The sequence below is a fragment of the Ictalurus punctatus genome, chromosome 22 (genome assembly GCF_001660625.3).
Source record: "Ictalurus punctatus breed USDA103 chromosome 22, Coco_2.0, whole genome shotgun sequence".
NCBI lineage: Eukaryota > Metazoa > Chordata > Actinopteri > Siluriformes > Ictaluridae > Ictalurus > Ictalurus punctatus.
The window spans coordinates 1625189-1639537 of NC_030437.2; the positions used below are offsets into that span (position 1 = coordinate 1625189).

Genomic DNA, 14349 nt, shown 5'->3' on the forward strand with positions numbered 1-14349 from the left:
ATCATGTAAACAGCCATTTTTTCTTACCTTAATCTAATTAAGGTCATAATCGAAGTAAGCAATAATCTAATTAAGCCAGGTGGAGTACTCCTGTTTTAGTGAAACTCTCGTGTGAGAGTTTTCACCGCATTTTGCGACAGGACACGATCACACACGGCAGTTTTACGGCGAACAAGAGAGTTCGGCTGTGTTCCAAATCGCATACTTTCCTACTATAGGCCTGTAGTGGGGAAAAATACAAGTATCTCGGCGACTATATAGACGGTAACTACGCGATTTGGGACACACCCACCGCTTCAAGCAGTCGTCTATTAGCACGTACAGCATGACAAATAATTAACCGCACTTAAAGCGTTCGTAAAAAAAAAAAAAAAAAACACCCCAAACTGTATACGGTACCATAACGAAGACGAACTGTATGTCGGTACGTGAAATTCTGGAGGGACGTCGGACGGCGTGGCGCGGTGACGTAATGACGCGGGCTCTTAATCTAATTATGTTCTAAAACATGTAAATCGGGTACATGACAGGAGTACTCTAAAAGCGACTCATGTAAACACCTTAATCACATTATTATCTTACTCAGAGTAAGGTCAATAATTAGATTACTGCTGTCCATGTAAAATTGTGAGGTAACCGTTAGCTCTGCATCATTTAAAAATATGGCGGTTAACACTCGAGTAGCCTCGCGCTACCCAGTAGCTAACCTTCTCTTCATTTATAGGTTATTTAAATCTATTTCACAGAATAATTCCTCAACATAGACTGTCATAAGTGCAAGTTAAAAAATATTAATAAAAGAATTCAAGCTACGGACATTTTTCCTCACAGAACTGCTAACCGTTAGCCAAAAACAAGTCCGTCAGGAAAAAATAACGTTCAAAAATGCTAAACACGATTCAGCAGCACAGGGATTTAAATATCACAGTTTTTCATCTTTATAATCAGTGTGAAGTTACAGATTTTTATATTTATTACTTACCTTTAAATTACAGAGTAAACAGGTGGAGTTGTGTTTAGTCTGCAGATCTCTTCAGCGCGAGATGACCGGAACCGTTTATTTCTAGAAACCTCAGAACGCCCCTAGTGGCCAACCAGGGCATATGTACAATCTGTACTGGTTATATTGCTGTATAATTACACATTTTAAGACTAATTCTGGATCATAAACAGTAATAGAAATAAATTAATGAATAAATGAATAGTGACAAGTTTGGCCATAGTTATGAAGACACAGAGCTCTGAAGGTTTTGTTTAAGTGTATTAGAGGATGTATATACAGGGTTTTTGGAATATATACAGTTTTTTTTTTTTAAACAAAAATGCAGTTGGGGAAAAAGCTTCTGTTTAAATGTAGAAATTAGAAAGGTTTACATGCATACTTTATCAATTACGTGTCTTTTTCCTAGAAGAGTGTGCATTTTGCATTTTGCAATTTTAAAAAAAGAGAAAACAATCCATTTTTATGTAAATATATATATATATATATATATATATATATATATATATATATATATATATATATATATATATATATATATATATATATCCATGACTATCATAAAGGATTTTTTAATGGTAAGATCTCTAACAGCATGACCCCAGAAATCGGTTATTTTCTTAGTACCAAAGACAAAATTAGAAATGTATGTGTTTGTACCTGAATATTTTATTCTCTGTAACAAACAGTCCATGGTTTGAGGTTTAGATGAACAATGATGAGTCTGCTTTGACATTCTCTGTGTGAAAAAAACAAAAACTTTCCATGACATTTTTATGATGATATTCCATAGATTTTTTTTCGAGTTATAGCCCAGAACATACATTTCTGCTTGACATATTGTGGTTACATCAAACTCTCAGACAACACAAAGACACACCTTTTTCTAACTTCTGAGTAACACTTAAGTCTGTAATTATGTTTGAAGTCTGAATATTGATTTCAGTATTAAATCCTCACTACACACACTTAACTGTGAACACAGCTCAGAGTTGGGCTAAATGTAATTGTTGTTGGATTGTGCATGAATTTTGCTACAGTATTACTTCTAAACAGGTATTCCCCGTCCCCACACTGTCCCTGCTAGTTCTTCACTCCCCAAAGCCCCTTCCCTTGGAGTAGTTGGCTTCCCTTCGGCTTCTTTCTCCAGGTGTTCGAGTCCGTAGACGAGGTCGAACAGATCGATGCAGAGCCCAAAGGCGATGAAGTCAAACTCCTACCCAAAGACTCCAATGGCTCAGACTCTGGTCACCCCTCTTCCAGAAACTTCTCTGTCACCTCGGGCCTGTCGGACTCCCTCAGTACAGATGACAGCAGTGCACAGGACATGAACAACAAAACCTCCACCCAGTGCAGTGTCATGGAGGAGCATAAGAAGGAGGAAAGCAAGAAAGCCAAAGGTTCTGATGTGGAAGTGTTTGTTCCAAAAAGCTCAAACTCAGAGAAGAAAACTGTCATGGGGCATGCAGGTGATGAGAGTTAGAAAGACATGGATATTGTGGAAGAAACTCTGGAACAAGAGGTGTCTGAGAAAAGAAATGATGTGGAAGTAGGAGAACACTCAGAAGCTGGTAAAGGTTTTGAAGGTATTGTACCTCAGGCGATAAAGGACACAGAGGTAGAGGACAAAAGAAGAAAGCCAGAGGTGATAGAGAAGGCAGAAGAAATTAAACAGGAGGAGAAGTCTGGACTTATGTTAATACATTATTGGTTCTATAGTAACTGCTCATTCACAAGGACTTGTATGGCGAACGCTCAACATAAACCAAGACTAATAACAAAGAGATAGAAATGTTATATAACAGAGAAACCATTGATATGGTTCAGCTGTACAGATGTTATGTTACTTGAATGTGCCTTGTGCGTGTGGTCTGACTGGTGTATGCAGCAGGAGCTCTTGGATTTGTACACTCAACATCATGTTACATCATGTGCAGGTGGGGTGTCAAGACTTATACAGGGGTCAAACTCGAGTTCATCTGTAATCCATGATTATGGCCAATGTTGGCCAGAGCAGAGCCAGAGTTCCAGATCCTAACACTGTCATCCTATAATAATAATAATAATAATACACTAATACAATTAATTACACAATAACAATAATCATGCATGATGGTGGTCTTATTTAATCCATCCTGAGCTCAGTCACGGTTTTGATTCTGCTGATTTATTTAAATAATTGATGGTCACACTCAGGGCTGGTCAATCCATTAGGCGTCACCAAATTTGGGGCGCCGCCCCACTGCATCCCATTAACAGTACAGAGCAACATTTAATGTTCCTCATGTCTTTTATTACCTCAGAAAATTTATTTGGTCAAATTGGTTTGTTGGTTCCCTGTAGTGCCGATGTAAATAAGCGGCAGTGTGTGCAAGGCAGGACACTCATCGCTAGTTGTTATTTTTTGTTATTCATCCTCATTGAGGATGAATCTCTTGCCTAGGGCATCAAGTGGGTTAGTACCGGCAATACTCACACTCCATCCACAGTTACACCTAGCAGCATCTAGAGATTGGCTACCTGCAGGGGATGTGTGACCTTCTGGCTCCTCTGCTGGTCATTCTTGATGATGGTGAGTGTGTAAATTGTATATAAAAAGTCTACACACCCCTGTTAAAATGGCAGGTTTTTGTGATTCAACCAAGATAAAATCATGCCAGAACTTTTTCCACCCTCAATGTGAAATTATAACGGATAAAAATTAAGTGAAAAACAATAAAATAAAAAAGTGTACACACCTGTTTATAATTGGGATGTGGCTGTGTTCAGAATGACCCAATCACATTTAATCTCATGTTTAAAAGTAATTATCATACAGCTGTCATCAATGAAATTATTCTGATGAACCCCAAATAAAGATCATCTGTTTCTGTAGGATTTTCTTCACATCTTCTTGGTTTCATCTGACTAAAGTAGTCATGAACCACAAAGAGCTTACAAAGCATTCATGGTGTCTCACTTGTCGAAAGGTGAGGGGTATAGAAGAATTCCCAAAATATTAGCTGTACCATGGAACACTGTGAAGGCCATCATCAACAAGTAGAGAAAATGGAGTGCCACAGTGACATCACCAAGAACAAGACCCCCCCCCAAAATGTATAAAAGGATAGCACCATCTTTTCAGAGTCATGTTATTGAACACACCGCAGCAGGTATTTCATCTATTTGCCAATGTTAAGTGTGTCCCTTCAAGGCATCCCCTGTCTACAGCGCCTTGCACATTCGCTGATATGCAAATTAAGGGGCCGTCTCTAAAGTTACATATTGGTATACATGTTTCTAACTTCAATATCATTTGAAGAGAATTACTTACATTCACAAGACCAACTGGAAAGTGTTCCTGTAGGTGTCAGGTATGATGAACACCTTTTAAATGTTTGATAAAAAGGTGTGTGTTATAGCTGACACCTAGATGAACACTTTACAGTTGGTTTTTTGACCAAGTCCATCCATCCATCCACCATCCATCCATCTTCTATACCGCTTACTCCTTTTCAGGGTCACGGGGAAACCTGGAGCCTATCCAAGGGAGATTTTTGACCAAGTCATTCCCTTCAAATGCTATTGAAGTTAGAAGCATGTATACCAATATGTAACTTTAGAGACGGTCCCTTAATTTGCGCATATCTGCGAATACTGAACGTCCAACTTCAAGCCGATTTTATACCAGTCCGCTAGGTTCATCTTCTCTTGTGGCTTGTCAGCACAATCCCACCACTAGGGGACGGCCCAGATTAACATGTTACAGTAGTATCGGCAATCCATTGCTCTTCCTCTGAGACCCGGATGTGAAGACCCGAATTTTAAGACCTGAATTTTTGCAGACTGAATGAATTTGTGAGGTTGAAAAATAATGTGTTGAAATATTACCTGACGAATAATGACGATGGTATTTTAACAACTGAATATTGTGGAACTGTATTTTAGGAAGGTGAATATGTGTGTGTTAAATTTTGAATGCTGGAATTTTGTTTTCAATCAAAATATACAAAGTCCATGAATTGCAGAGGAAACTAAATCAAGCACTGATATTGCGGTGATTTTTTTTCCCCGATTTGGGTCAAATTGCTGGACAGAAAAATTCAAGTATTGTTATTGCGGTGTTGTTATTCAGTTTATGTAATTCAACATGCCATTTTGCCTTGAGGACATTCGGCACTATTATACTTCCATACCTATAGAAGTGCTTTGTAGTTTCTATCAAAAAACACACAGACCAGGGCATATGAGCAGTCTAAAATCTTTCTTGGGGTAAGTTATAGTAAACTTTATAGTATAGTATAGTCTAGCTATACTAAAGTACAGTATAAAAGAAAACAAGACAAGAATTTTGATTTTTTTAAAATTATTAATATGTATTCATAAAGTATTGTACAATATCTGTCTTCATCTGCCTCTCCTCCTCTCTCCTAGAGAAACAGAAAGAAACAGGATCAGCTCTCAGATGAGATTTAATGTTAGCGCAGGCTTTTCTGCTGGAGTTTCACTCCACACACAGATCTTTATTCCATATTACACCATAAACAACATCACATCTTACTCTCTCAGTGCAGCGGGAACACAGTCACACCTCCTACACAGAATTGTTAGAGGATAAAGCTCCTCCAGAGGCTGTAAAACATCCAAATTCCAGTAAAAATTCTTGATTAAACATTACAACTAAAGAAATTATGTGGGTTTAAAAATATTATTAAAGTATCAAAGTCTCACTTACAGCTAATGTTTTGTGGAACATTTCTGAAGCCTGAAACAGATGGACAGAGTTATTATAAAAACTGTATTTGACCTATATAACTTTACAAGACAATGTGTCAATATCAGATTAGTGTCTAGTCTTAAACCCAAACATCTCGAAATCTGTTCTCCAAAAACTTCACAACTGCCCCCTTCCTCCACTCACCACTGCTGTACCTCTTCCAGACCACAATTCCAGCAACAATGGCAACGAAAACCACGGCTACAGCAGCGATGACACCAATCCGCCCTCTACTTAATCGTCTACCTGTTAAATCAGCACAGAGTCTTTATTATCTGCTGCAGAAATAAATCAGCTTTCACTCTAAATCTTTAGTTTTATAGGAAAGTGTTTCTCCGACCTCTCAGAATTGGGCGCTCTCTCACAGGCATAATGATGTCGGTCTCCAAGCTGCTGTGCTGAATCACGCAGGTGTAGGTGTGTTTCTGCAGATCCTCAGCTGAGACTGTCAGAATGCTTCTCTTCTGGAAGCTTCCATCCTGGTTGGGTAACGTCTCTCTGAGATCCACGCCCTCATGCACGTCCTCTCCGTCCTTCTGCCAGGTGATCATCACTGTTTTGGGGAAGAAGCCTGTAGCATGACACACCACCTCTGGAGAAGACGAGTTTTTCTGGAACACTGATGCCTCGGGACAAACTGCAGAGACACAGAGAGACATTAATATTAAAACACTTAGACTTATTGTTTATTTATTTATAAGTGAAATGGGGGGAAAAAAATGCTTTTGCAAGAAATTAAAAGCTATTTGTCATGTGACCAACACTTTTTGGCTAGAAGGTTATAAAATGTAGTTATGTTTTGTACTGGAATATATAATTGAACATTTAAAAAAAAAATGCAAATGATGTAGAGGAAATAAAGTGCTATAGATGGTTATTAATATGGAGGTATAAACATTAGAGAGTACAGTATTTATCCTGTACACTTATTGATATTCTGATTATTATGTAAAATGTTGTATTTTATGAATGATGTTATAGTGTTTGTGCAGGTGTGCTGAAGTGAAGTGTGTTATTAGTGTCCACACTATCAGTGTGTGTGTGTGTGTGTGTGTGTGTGTGTGTGTTATTAGTCTGTACACAATCAGTGTGTGCGTTGTAGTGAAGGAATATGTTATTATTGTCTGTGTGTGTGTGTGTGTTTGGTAGTGAAAAAGTGGTTTGTTAGTGTGTACACCTTCAGAGTGTGCACGTGTTGCACTAAAAGTGTGTGAGTGGTCGAGCATTAGCTACGGATGGAGAGGAGACGAGTTGAACCAGCAAGTAGCGCTTGGGCATGTTCTACAGAAACTACAGTAGGGCTTAATCTTAACCGCAAGTGGGTAATTTGCATAAATGCTTCACAAAATGTTAAATATTCAGTACACTGAACAAACAATCGCATCAAATAACGTACAGTGGATATAAAAAGTCTACACACCCCTGTTAAAATGGCAGGTCTTTGTCATATAATCATTAAACCAAGAGAAATCATGTCAGGGCTTTTTCCACCCTCGATGTGAAATTATAATGTATAAACATATCAGAAACATTTTGGGGAAAAATAAGAAAATAAAAAGGTTATAACACCCTGGTTGCATAAGTGTGCACACGCGTTTATAACTGGGGATGTGGCTGTGTTCAGAATGAACCAATCACATTCAATCTCTTTCACAATTCTCTCTCTGTTTAAAAGTAATTATCATACAGCTGTCATCAATAGAATTATTCTGCTTAACCGTAAATAAAGATCAGCTGTTTCTGTAGGACGATTTTGTTTACATCTTCTTGGTTTCATCTGACCGGTGAAGCCCTGTTCTGCAAAGCGCTTATAGGGCATGAATGGTATCTCACTTGTTGAAAGGTATCGATCAGGAAACCATGGAAAACCATGAAGGCCGTCATCAACAAATAGAGAAAATGGAGCACCAAGAACAGGACGTCCCTCCAAATTTTATAAAAGAAGACAAAATCTTACCAGGGAGGCTGCCAAGAGACCGATGGAAACGTTAAAGGAGCTGCAGGAATATCTGACAAGTACTTATTACCCTCTGCATGTGACAACAATCTCTTGTATTCTTCACATCTGGGGTGTGAGGTAGGATGGCTAGATGGAAGCCCTTTATTACAAAAAACATTTTGCCCAAACTATGTGGCAAAATGTGTTATGGTCTGATGAGATCAATTCCAAAAGGTATAATAATTCCATAATTCCAAAAGATATGTTTGGCTAAAAAAAATGCCAAAATAACCAAAAGAACACCAAACCCATGGTGAATCATGGTGGTGGAAGCATCATGGTTTAGGGCTGCTTTTGTTCAGCCAGAACTGGGGCTTTTCTCGAGGTGGAGACAATCATGAATAGCTACAAATACCAGTCAATTTTAGTGCAAAACATTCAGGTCTCTTCTAGAGGTGAGGATGAAAAGGAATTTCACCATTCAGCATGACAGTGACCCAAAGCATATGTCCAAATCAACAAAGGAATGGCTTGTTTTTGAATGGCCTAGCCAGAGCCCAGAACTGAATCCAACTAAATATCTGAAGGGTGACCTGAAGCAGGATGTGCACAGAAAATACCATCACCGTTGGACGGATCTGGAATGTTTTTGCAAGAAAGAGTGAGAAGATACTGCCAAGTCAAGATGTGGTGCTGATAGACTCTTACCCAAAAAAGACTGTGGTGTAAGAACATCAAAAGGTGCTTCAACAAAGTATTTTTTTAGGGGTGTGCACACTTATGCAACCAGGTTAAAAAACTAGGTTTTTTATTTTTTCTCTAAAAAAAATTCTATTTCACTGATTCAATTTTCACTTCATATTTATACATTGTAGTTTCATACTGAGGGAAGAAAAGGCTGCAGGCGGGAGGGTTTCCCACCATGAGTGGGCGGTGGGGGTATGGTAAAGTGTTAGCAGTTGACGATTAGGAGGCGTGTTATACAGGCAGGGAACACGTGATGATTCTCAAGTGTGTTTTGTTACTGCCAGTGGGGGAACCACACCCACCGGGGCTCTACAGTGTGCTATTAGTGTGTACACTATCAGAGTGTGGATTAAAGTGAAGGAGTATATTATTAAACACTATACACGATTCGAGTGTGTTTTAATGAAGGACAGTAACAGATGATGGCTGTCCTCCATATTCTTGTTTGTGTAGCAGCTGCAGTTACTGTAAGAAAGCAGGTCATACACTTTACCTTTCCTGTCCTTCGCCAACCACTCAATACACTCGTTCTCCAAGTAGTTCTTCTGGTATTTAGCTTCTTTAGACTTCCACTTGTGTTTAATGTTCACAGCTTTAGCACTGGCTGCAGTCCATGTTCCAGTTTTCAGATCCAGACTGATGAAATCTTCTCCATCATAACCGTACACATCGTATCCTCTGATGGTGTTGTCATCATCACGCTCACAGCCGTACATCCGCTGTAGTGTGTGACCTTCTAAAGAGACACATGTGTGCAGACACACACCCAGACACACACACACACAGATTACACACAGAGCAGGAAATAAATGCACTCATTCAGTGCTGCTGTTGGACCTCCAGTATACTGCTACACTACTGTACAGGGGTGTGGTTCCCCCACTGGCAGTAACAAAACACACTTGAGAATCATCACGTGTTACCTGTCTGTATAACAGTTTTTCGCAGATTGGTGAACCTCTGCTCATCTTTACTTCTGAGGCTCTCTAAGATACTATTTTCATACCCAATCATCTTATTGACCTGTTGCCAATTACCCTCCAGCTGTTTCTTTTTAGTAACACTTACTTTTCCAGCCTTTTGTTGCCCCGTACCAACTTTTTTGAGACGAGTTACGGCCATGAAATTCAAAATTACCTTATTTTTTTCTTAAAATGGTACATTTCCTCAGTTTAAACATTTGATATGTTTTGTATGTTCTATTGTGAATATACATGGATTTATGAGATTTGCAAATCGTTGCATTGTGTTTTTATTTACATTTTACACAGCGTCATAACTTTTTTTGGAATTGGGGTTGTAGAATTTATATTTGAATGTAATTGGTTGATTCTGAACACTGCCACATTCCCAACTCTAAAAGAATGTGCACACTTACAGTGAGGGAAAAAAGTATTTGATCCCCTGCTGATTTTGTATGTTTGCCCACTGACAAAGAAATGATCATTCTATAATTTTAATGGTAGATTTATTTTAACAGTGAGAGACAGAATAACAACAAGAAAATCCAGAAAAACGCATGTCAAAAATGTTATAAATTGATTTGCATTTTAATGAGGGAAATATGTATTTAAACATTTTATATGTTTTCTATGTTCTATTGTGAATAAACATGGATTTATGAGATTTGCAAATCGCTGCATTGTGTTTTTATTTACATTGGGGTTGTAGAATTTATGTTTGAATGTAATTGGTTGATTCTGAACATTGCCACATTCCCAACTATAAAAGGATGTGCACACTTATGCAACCAGGTTATTGAACATTTTTTTTACCCCCCCCCACGAAAAAATATTCTTATTGTTTTTCACTTTAATTTATAGGTTTCAATTTCACAATAATCATATAAAAGGTTCTGACATGATTTATCTTGGTTTAATTTTTTTACATCACAGAAACATGCTAATTTAACAGGGGTGTGTAGACTTTTTAGAGCCAATGTATAATATTTTCTTTATTTATAATAACTGCAACCAAATCTCAGAAATCCCCCACACAGCCCAAACACTAACTTTTTTGTCATTTGTCAAATGAGTCTGGATTAGGTTTGCCACCCGTCCCTTATAATACGGGGTTGTCCTGTATTGAAAAATATAAATGTGTGTTCCTTGCTGAGCCAATAAGGGACATGATTTGTTCCAAATTCTCAGAAATACATTCACCAAGTCTTCATACAGGAAAGAAAACATAATTATTAATAAAATAAAATCAGGTTCATGTCATCATGATCATGTTTATACAAAGACTCGGTTGCACTCTTAAAATATCCATCACCTAGTGGCAAATAATTTTTTGTTGGCTGGTGGGTTGTCCTATATTTTTCCTCATTGAAGGGTGTAACCCTAGTCTGAATGCTTTCTGAACAAATTGATATTGGAAAAATAAAGTAACAGCCTATTTAAACGCAATCCCAAAAGACAACTCTAGGAATCAAACTCTAGCATCTTTACAACTTTAAAGGCACCTCTACAATACCTAAATGACAATACACTACAGAAAATGCAAATGACAAATGCATAACAATATGAAACCATGTGCTGTGGGCTACACAAATGCCATTTGTGTTTGTTCATTTTCAGGCTGCTTAGCAAGAAACTGGTAGTCATATTGTATTCCTGGCACTGATCAGACTTGAAATACAAGCCCTCTGGTCACAAGCACATTAACAACCAATGCTATCCATCCAACCATCCATTTTCTGTACCGCTTATCCTTACTGGGTTGCAGGGAACCTGGAGCCTATCCCAGGAAGCATGGGGCACAAGGCCATTTAACAATAAAACATAGAAATGTATTTATCCTTACCATTACTGTGATTAAAAGATTCCATTACTGTTGTGAATTTCCTGGTAAAGGTTTCCTGATTGCCCTGCATGTCCTGTGTCTTACTCTTCCAATAAGTTTCTTCTGTAATATTCTTTATCCAATCCTTTGGGATCAGTGTCTGGTTGTTGCCGTTGTAGGACGTAATCTGCTCTCCATTCAGCAGGTCGACAGCAGTAAACTCTACAGAAGGGAAATGTATTTTTGATGTGACTGCAGTGTAGAGGTGCTGCAGAGAGTGTGTGTCTGCAAAAACAAGAAACAGCATTTAAAATAGCTTTAATGAAATACTAATTACAGTGTCACAGTGTTTCAGTTCCAAATACTAATCATCTGAATGTCATGAATGCACATGAAAATAAACTGTTTGTTATTTTATTTTACTTTTTAACCAATATCTCTTCACAGTGCGTTGAGACGATATAGACACACGTCCAATTCCAGGTCGATTCATAACATTTCCAGTTGACTGGAACTTCTTAATTATTTCCCTGATGGTGGAAATGGGCGTTTTCAATGCTTGTGCTATTTTCTTATAGACACTTCCCATTGTGTGAAGCTCAACAACCTTTTGCCGCACATCACAGCTATATTCCTCGCTTTTACCCATTGTTATGAATGACTAAGGGAATTTGGCCTGTGTGTTACCTCATATTTATACCCTTGTGAAACAGGAAGTCACAGTTGAACAATTTCCTGTTCCTAGTCACCCAGGTGTATTTAAAAAAAATGAAAACTATGGGAATATACTTCAAATATATTTTTCTCATATTCATAGGGGTGCCAATAATTGTCACATGTATATTTAAAGTTTTCTTTTTTGATAAACCTGTGTTGTGTTTGCAATTGTTTGATATACTTAAGAGCAGACTATTTAAAATTTTTTTTTTTTTTTACAAAACATCGAAAGTTAAAACAATAAAGACAAATTTTCACCGCATTTTTTGCTCATATTTACCAACGGTGCCAATATTATACAATTTGTCAAAATCAAAAGTAAAAACTTTGCATTCTTTATCCAGTTTGCATATTTAATGATACCATGTGGACAATCTTAAAGCCTCATTGATAAATTAAATTTGTGACTGATGATTAATCGCTGGTTGTAGTGAATAGTGTGTGTGTGTGTGTGTGTGTGTGTGTAGAACATGGTGTCATTAAGTACATTAAGATGGTCCTGGTGTCCACTTTAATTGACATTCATTAAAAGGCTAATATTTTTAAACACAAACAATTTAACTGCTTTCAGAAATAAATGTATTATTCTTAACACTTTAATAAACCAGAATATATGTAATAGTCATAGTAAAAACAACAACAACAACAACAACAACAACAATATTTTAGTTGTTTCTCTTCTTTAAATAAAATGTGCTTGTTCCTATGCCGGTCTTTTTGGATTGAATGGAAGAGGTAGCGTCTAGCGTCTCAGCTTATCACGTGACACACATGACGCGTTAGAGTAGCTCAAAAAAGTCAAATAAGATGTATTACATGAAACTACAAGTCGTAACACATATCCCGATTCCCGACTTCCGGCCAGAAAACCAAAACAAAAGTCTGGAGCTCGACTCCAGTTCAACATGTGGTGTTCCATGTTCAGTGCATGTAGCGCTTTAAAACATGAACCTGAGCTGCTGTATTGTGTGAAGCAACGCTACTACATATAACGAAATAAATAAAGAATCGACCTTACCTGCAGATACGTGAAGAAAACAAGCTGTAAACAAAAATAAGATCTCCATCATCAGGTCGGTCCAGTTGCACACTTGATAAAAAATCCGCTGATTCCCAACATTCCGTTAGCACCGACTTCAGTCTTGTTCCAGGTAGTCAAAAAATTATACGAGATCTTAGTTTAGTAAACATAAACCCTACAGTGTGGGGTACAAACATGATTTATAGTTATCGACGAGGTTTCGGTTAAACTAATTCGGAAAGTTCCTGTCTGAATTGATTTGTTTTCCGCTCAAGACCAGGAGTGAAGGAATGAATGAACTGCGGAAGAGAAACAGACCAATTAGAATTCTCTTTCACGTCACCAGTTCATAAGCAGATTTAGTAAACACAGATTTGAAGTGATTTTTTTAAACCCTTCTGTGTCAATTTTTTTTTTTTTAAAGAAAGTTACACATGGGTACATAGAGGACAAAAATGTCCTTATCCAAAAACTGTCAAAAAATAATATGTATATTTTTCCACTTTCACTAACGTCGATTATATATATATATATATATATATATATATATATATATATATATATATATATATATATATATATATATATAATCATAATTAAAATTCATAATTAAAAAGGGTTATGCAGCCTGTGTTGGACCAGAACCATATCAACCTGCAGTACTCGCCTGGTACTGGTCAGTACCTGGATGTGAGACCTCCTGGGGAAGACTAAGGCTGCCGCTGGAAATGGTATTAGTGAGGCCAGCAGGGGGTGCTCACCCTGTGGTCAGTGTGGGGTCTAATGCCTGAGTATAGTGACTGGGACACTATACTGTAAAAACAGCACCGTCTTCTGGATGAGACGTTAAATCAAGGTCCTGACTCTCTGTGGTCATTAAAAATAAAGAGTAAAGAGTAGGGTAGAACCCCTACTAAAGTCCCGTTGAAACTCCCCCATTGGCTCTTCTCTATCATGGCCTCCTAATAATCTCCATCTCTGAATTGGCTACATCACTCTCTCTTCTCCACTAATAGCTGGTGTTTGGTGAGCGTTCTGGTGCAATATGGCTGCCGTCACACCATCCAGGAATCTCAAACTGGATGCTACACACTGCTGGTGGTTCATGAGATCCCCCCCTGCAATGTAAAGCACTTTGAGTGTATAGAAAAGCGCTATATAAATGTAACTGCAACATTTGATCTGGAGTGACCCAATGCAAAACTGTGACGATGTGCATCATACAAATGTATGATTCACATCCTGTACGAGTGTATTGATTATTCAACTAATGTAGTTGAACTGTTGAACACTAGAGGTCTCAATCTGCACAAACCATAACGTTTATTAGGAAGACTTTACTAGGAACACCTGTACACCAGCCCATTTATGTAGTTATTTAGATA

At 37.8% G+C, this 14349-nt stretch overlaps 1 protein-coding gene across 3 annotated transcripts; it reads right to left on the bottom strand.

The window, feature by feature from the left end:
- Positions 1-5262: 5262 nt before the first annotated feature.
- Positions 5263-13240, bottom strand: LOC108255578 (BOLA class I histocompatibility antigen, alpha chain BL3-7). Of its 3 annotated transcripts, none has more exons than XM_017451651.3 (8): positions 12962-13240; positions 11248-11511; positions 8936-9175; positions 6097-6393; positions 5901-6002; positions 5715-5744; positions 5541-5611; positions 5263-5409 (listed from the first exon to the last, which is right to left on the bottom strand). In XM_017451651.3, the coding sequence occupies exons 1-7, from the start codon at positions 13011-13013 to the stop codon at positions 5574-5576; spliced, it is 1023 nt and encodes a 340-aa protein (XP_017307140.1). In that variant the 5' UTR covers positions 13014-13240; the 3' UTR covers positions 5263-5409; positions 5541-5573. The 3 variants fall into 3 exon arrangements, with proteins under 3 accessions (XP_017307140.1, XP_053530366.1, XP_017307139.1); XM_053674391.1 differs by having other exon boundaries at positions 8936-9178; positions 11248-11448; positions 12962-13238; XM_017451650.3 differs by having other exon boundaries at positions 8936-9178; positions 12962-13238.
- Positions 13241-14349: the final 1109 nt, after the last annotated feature.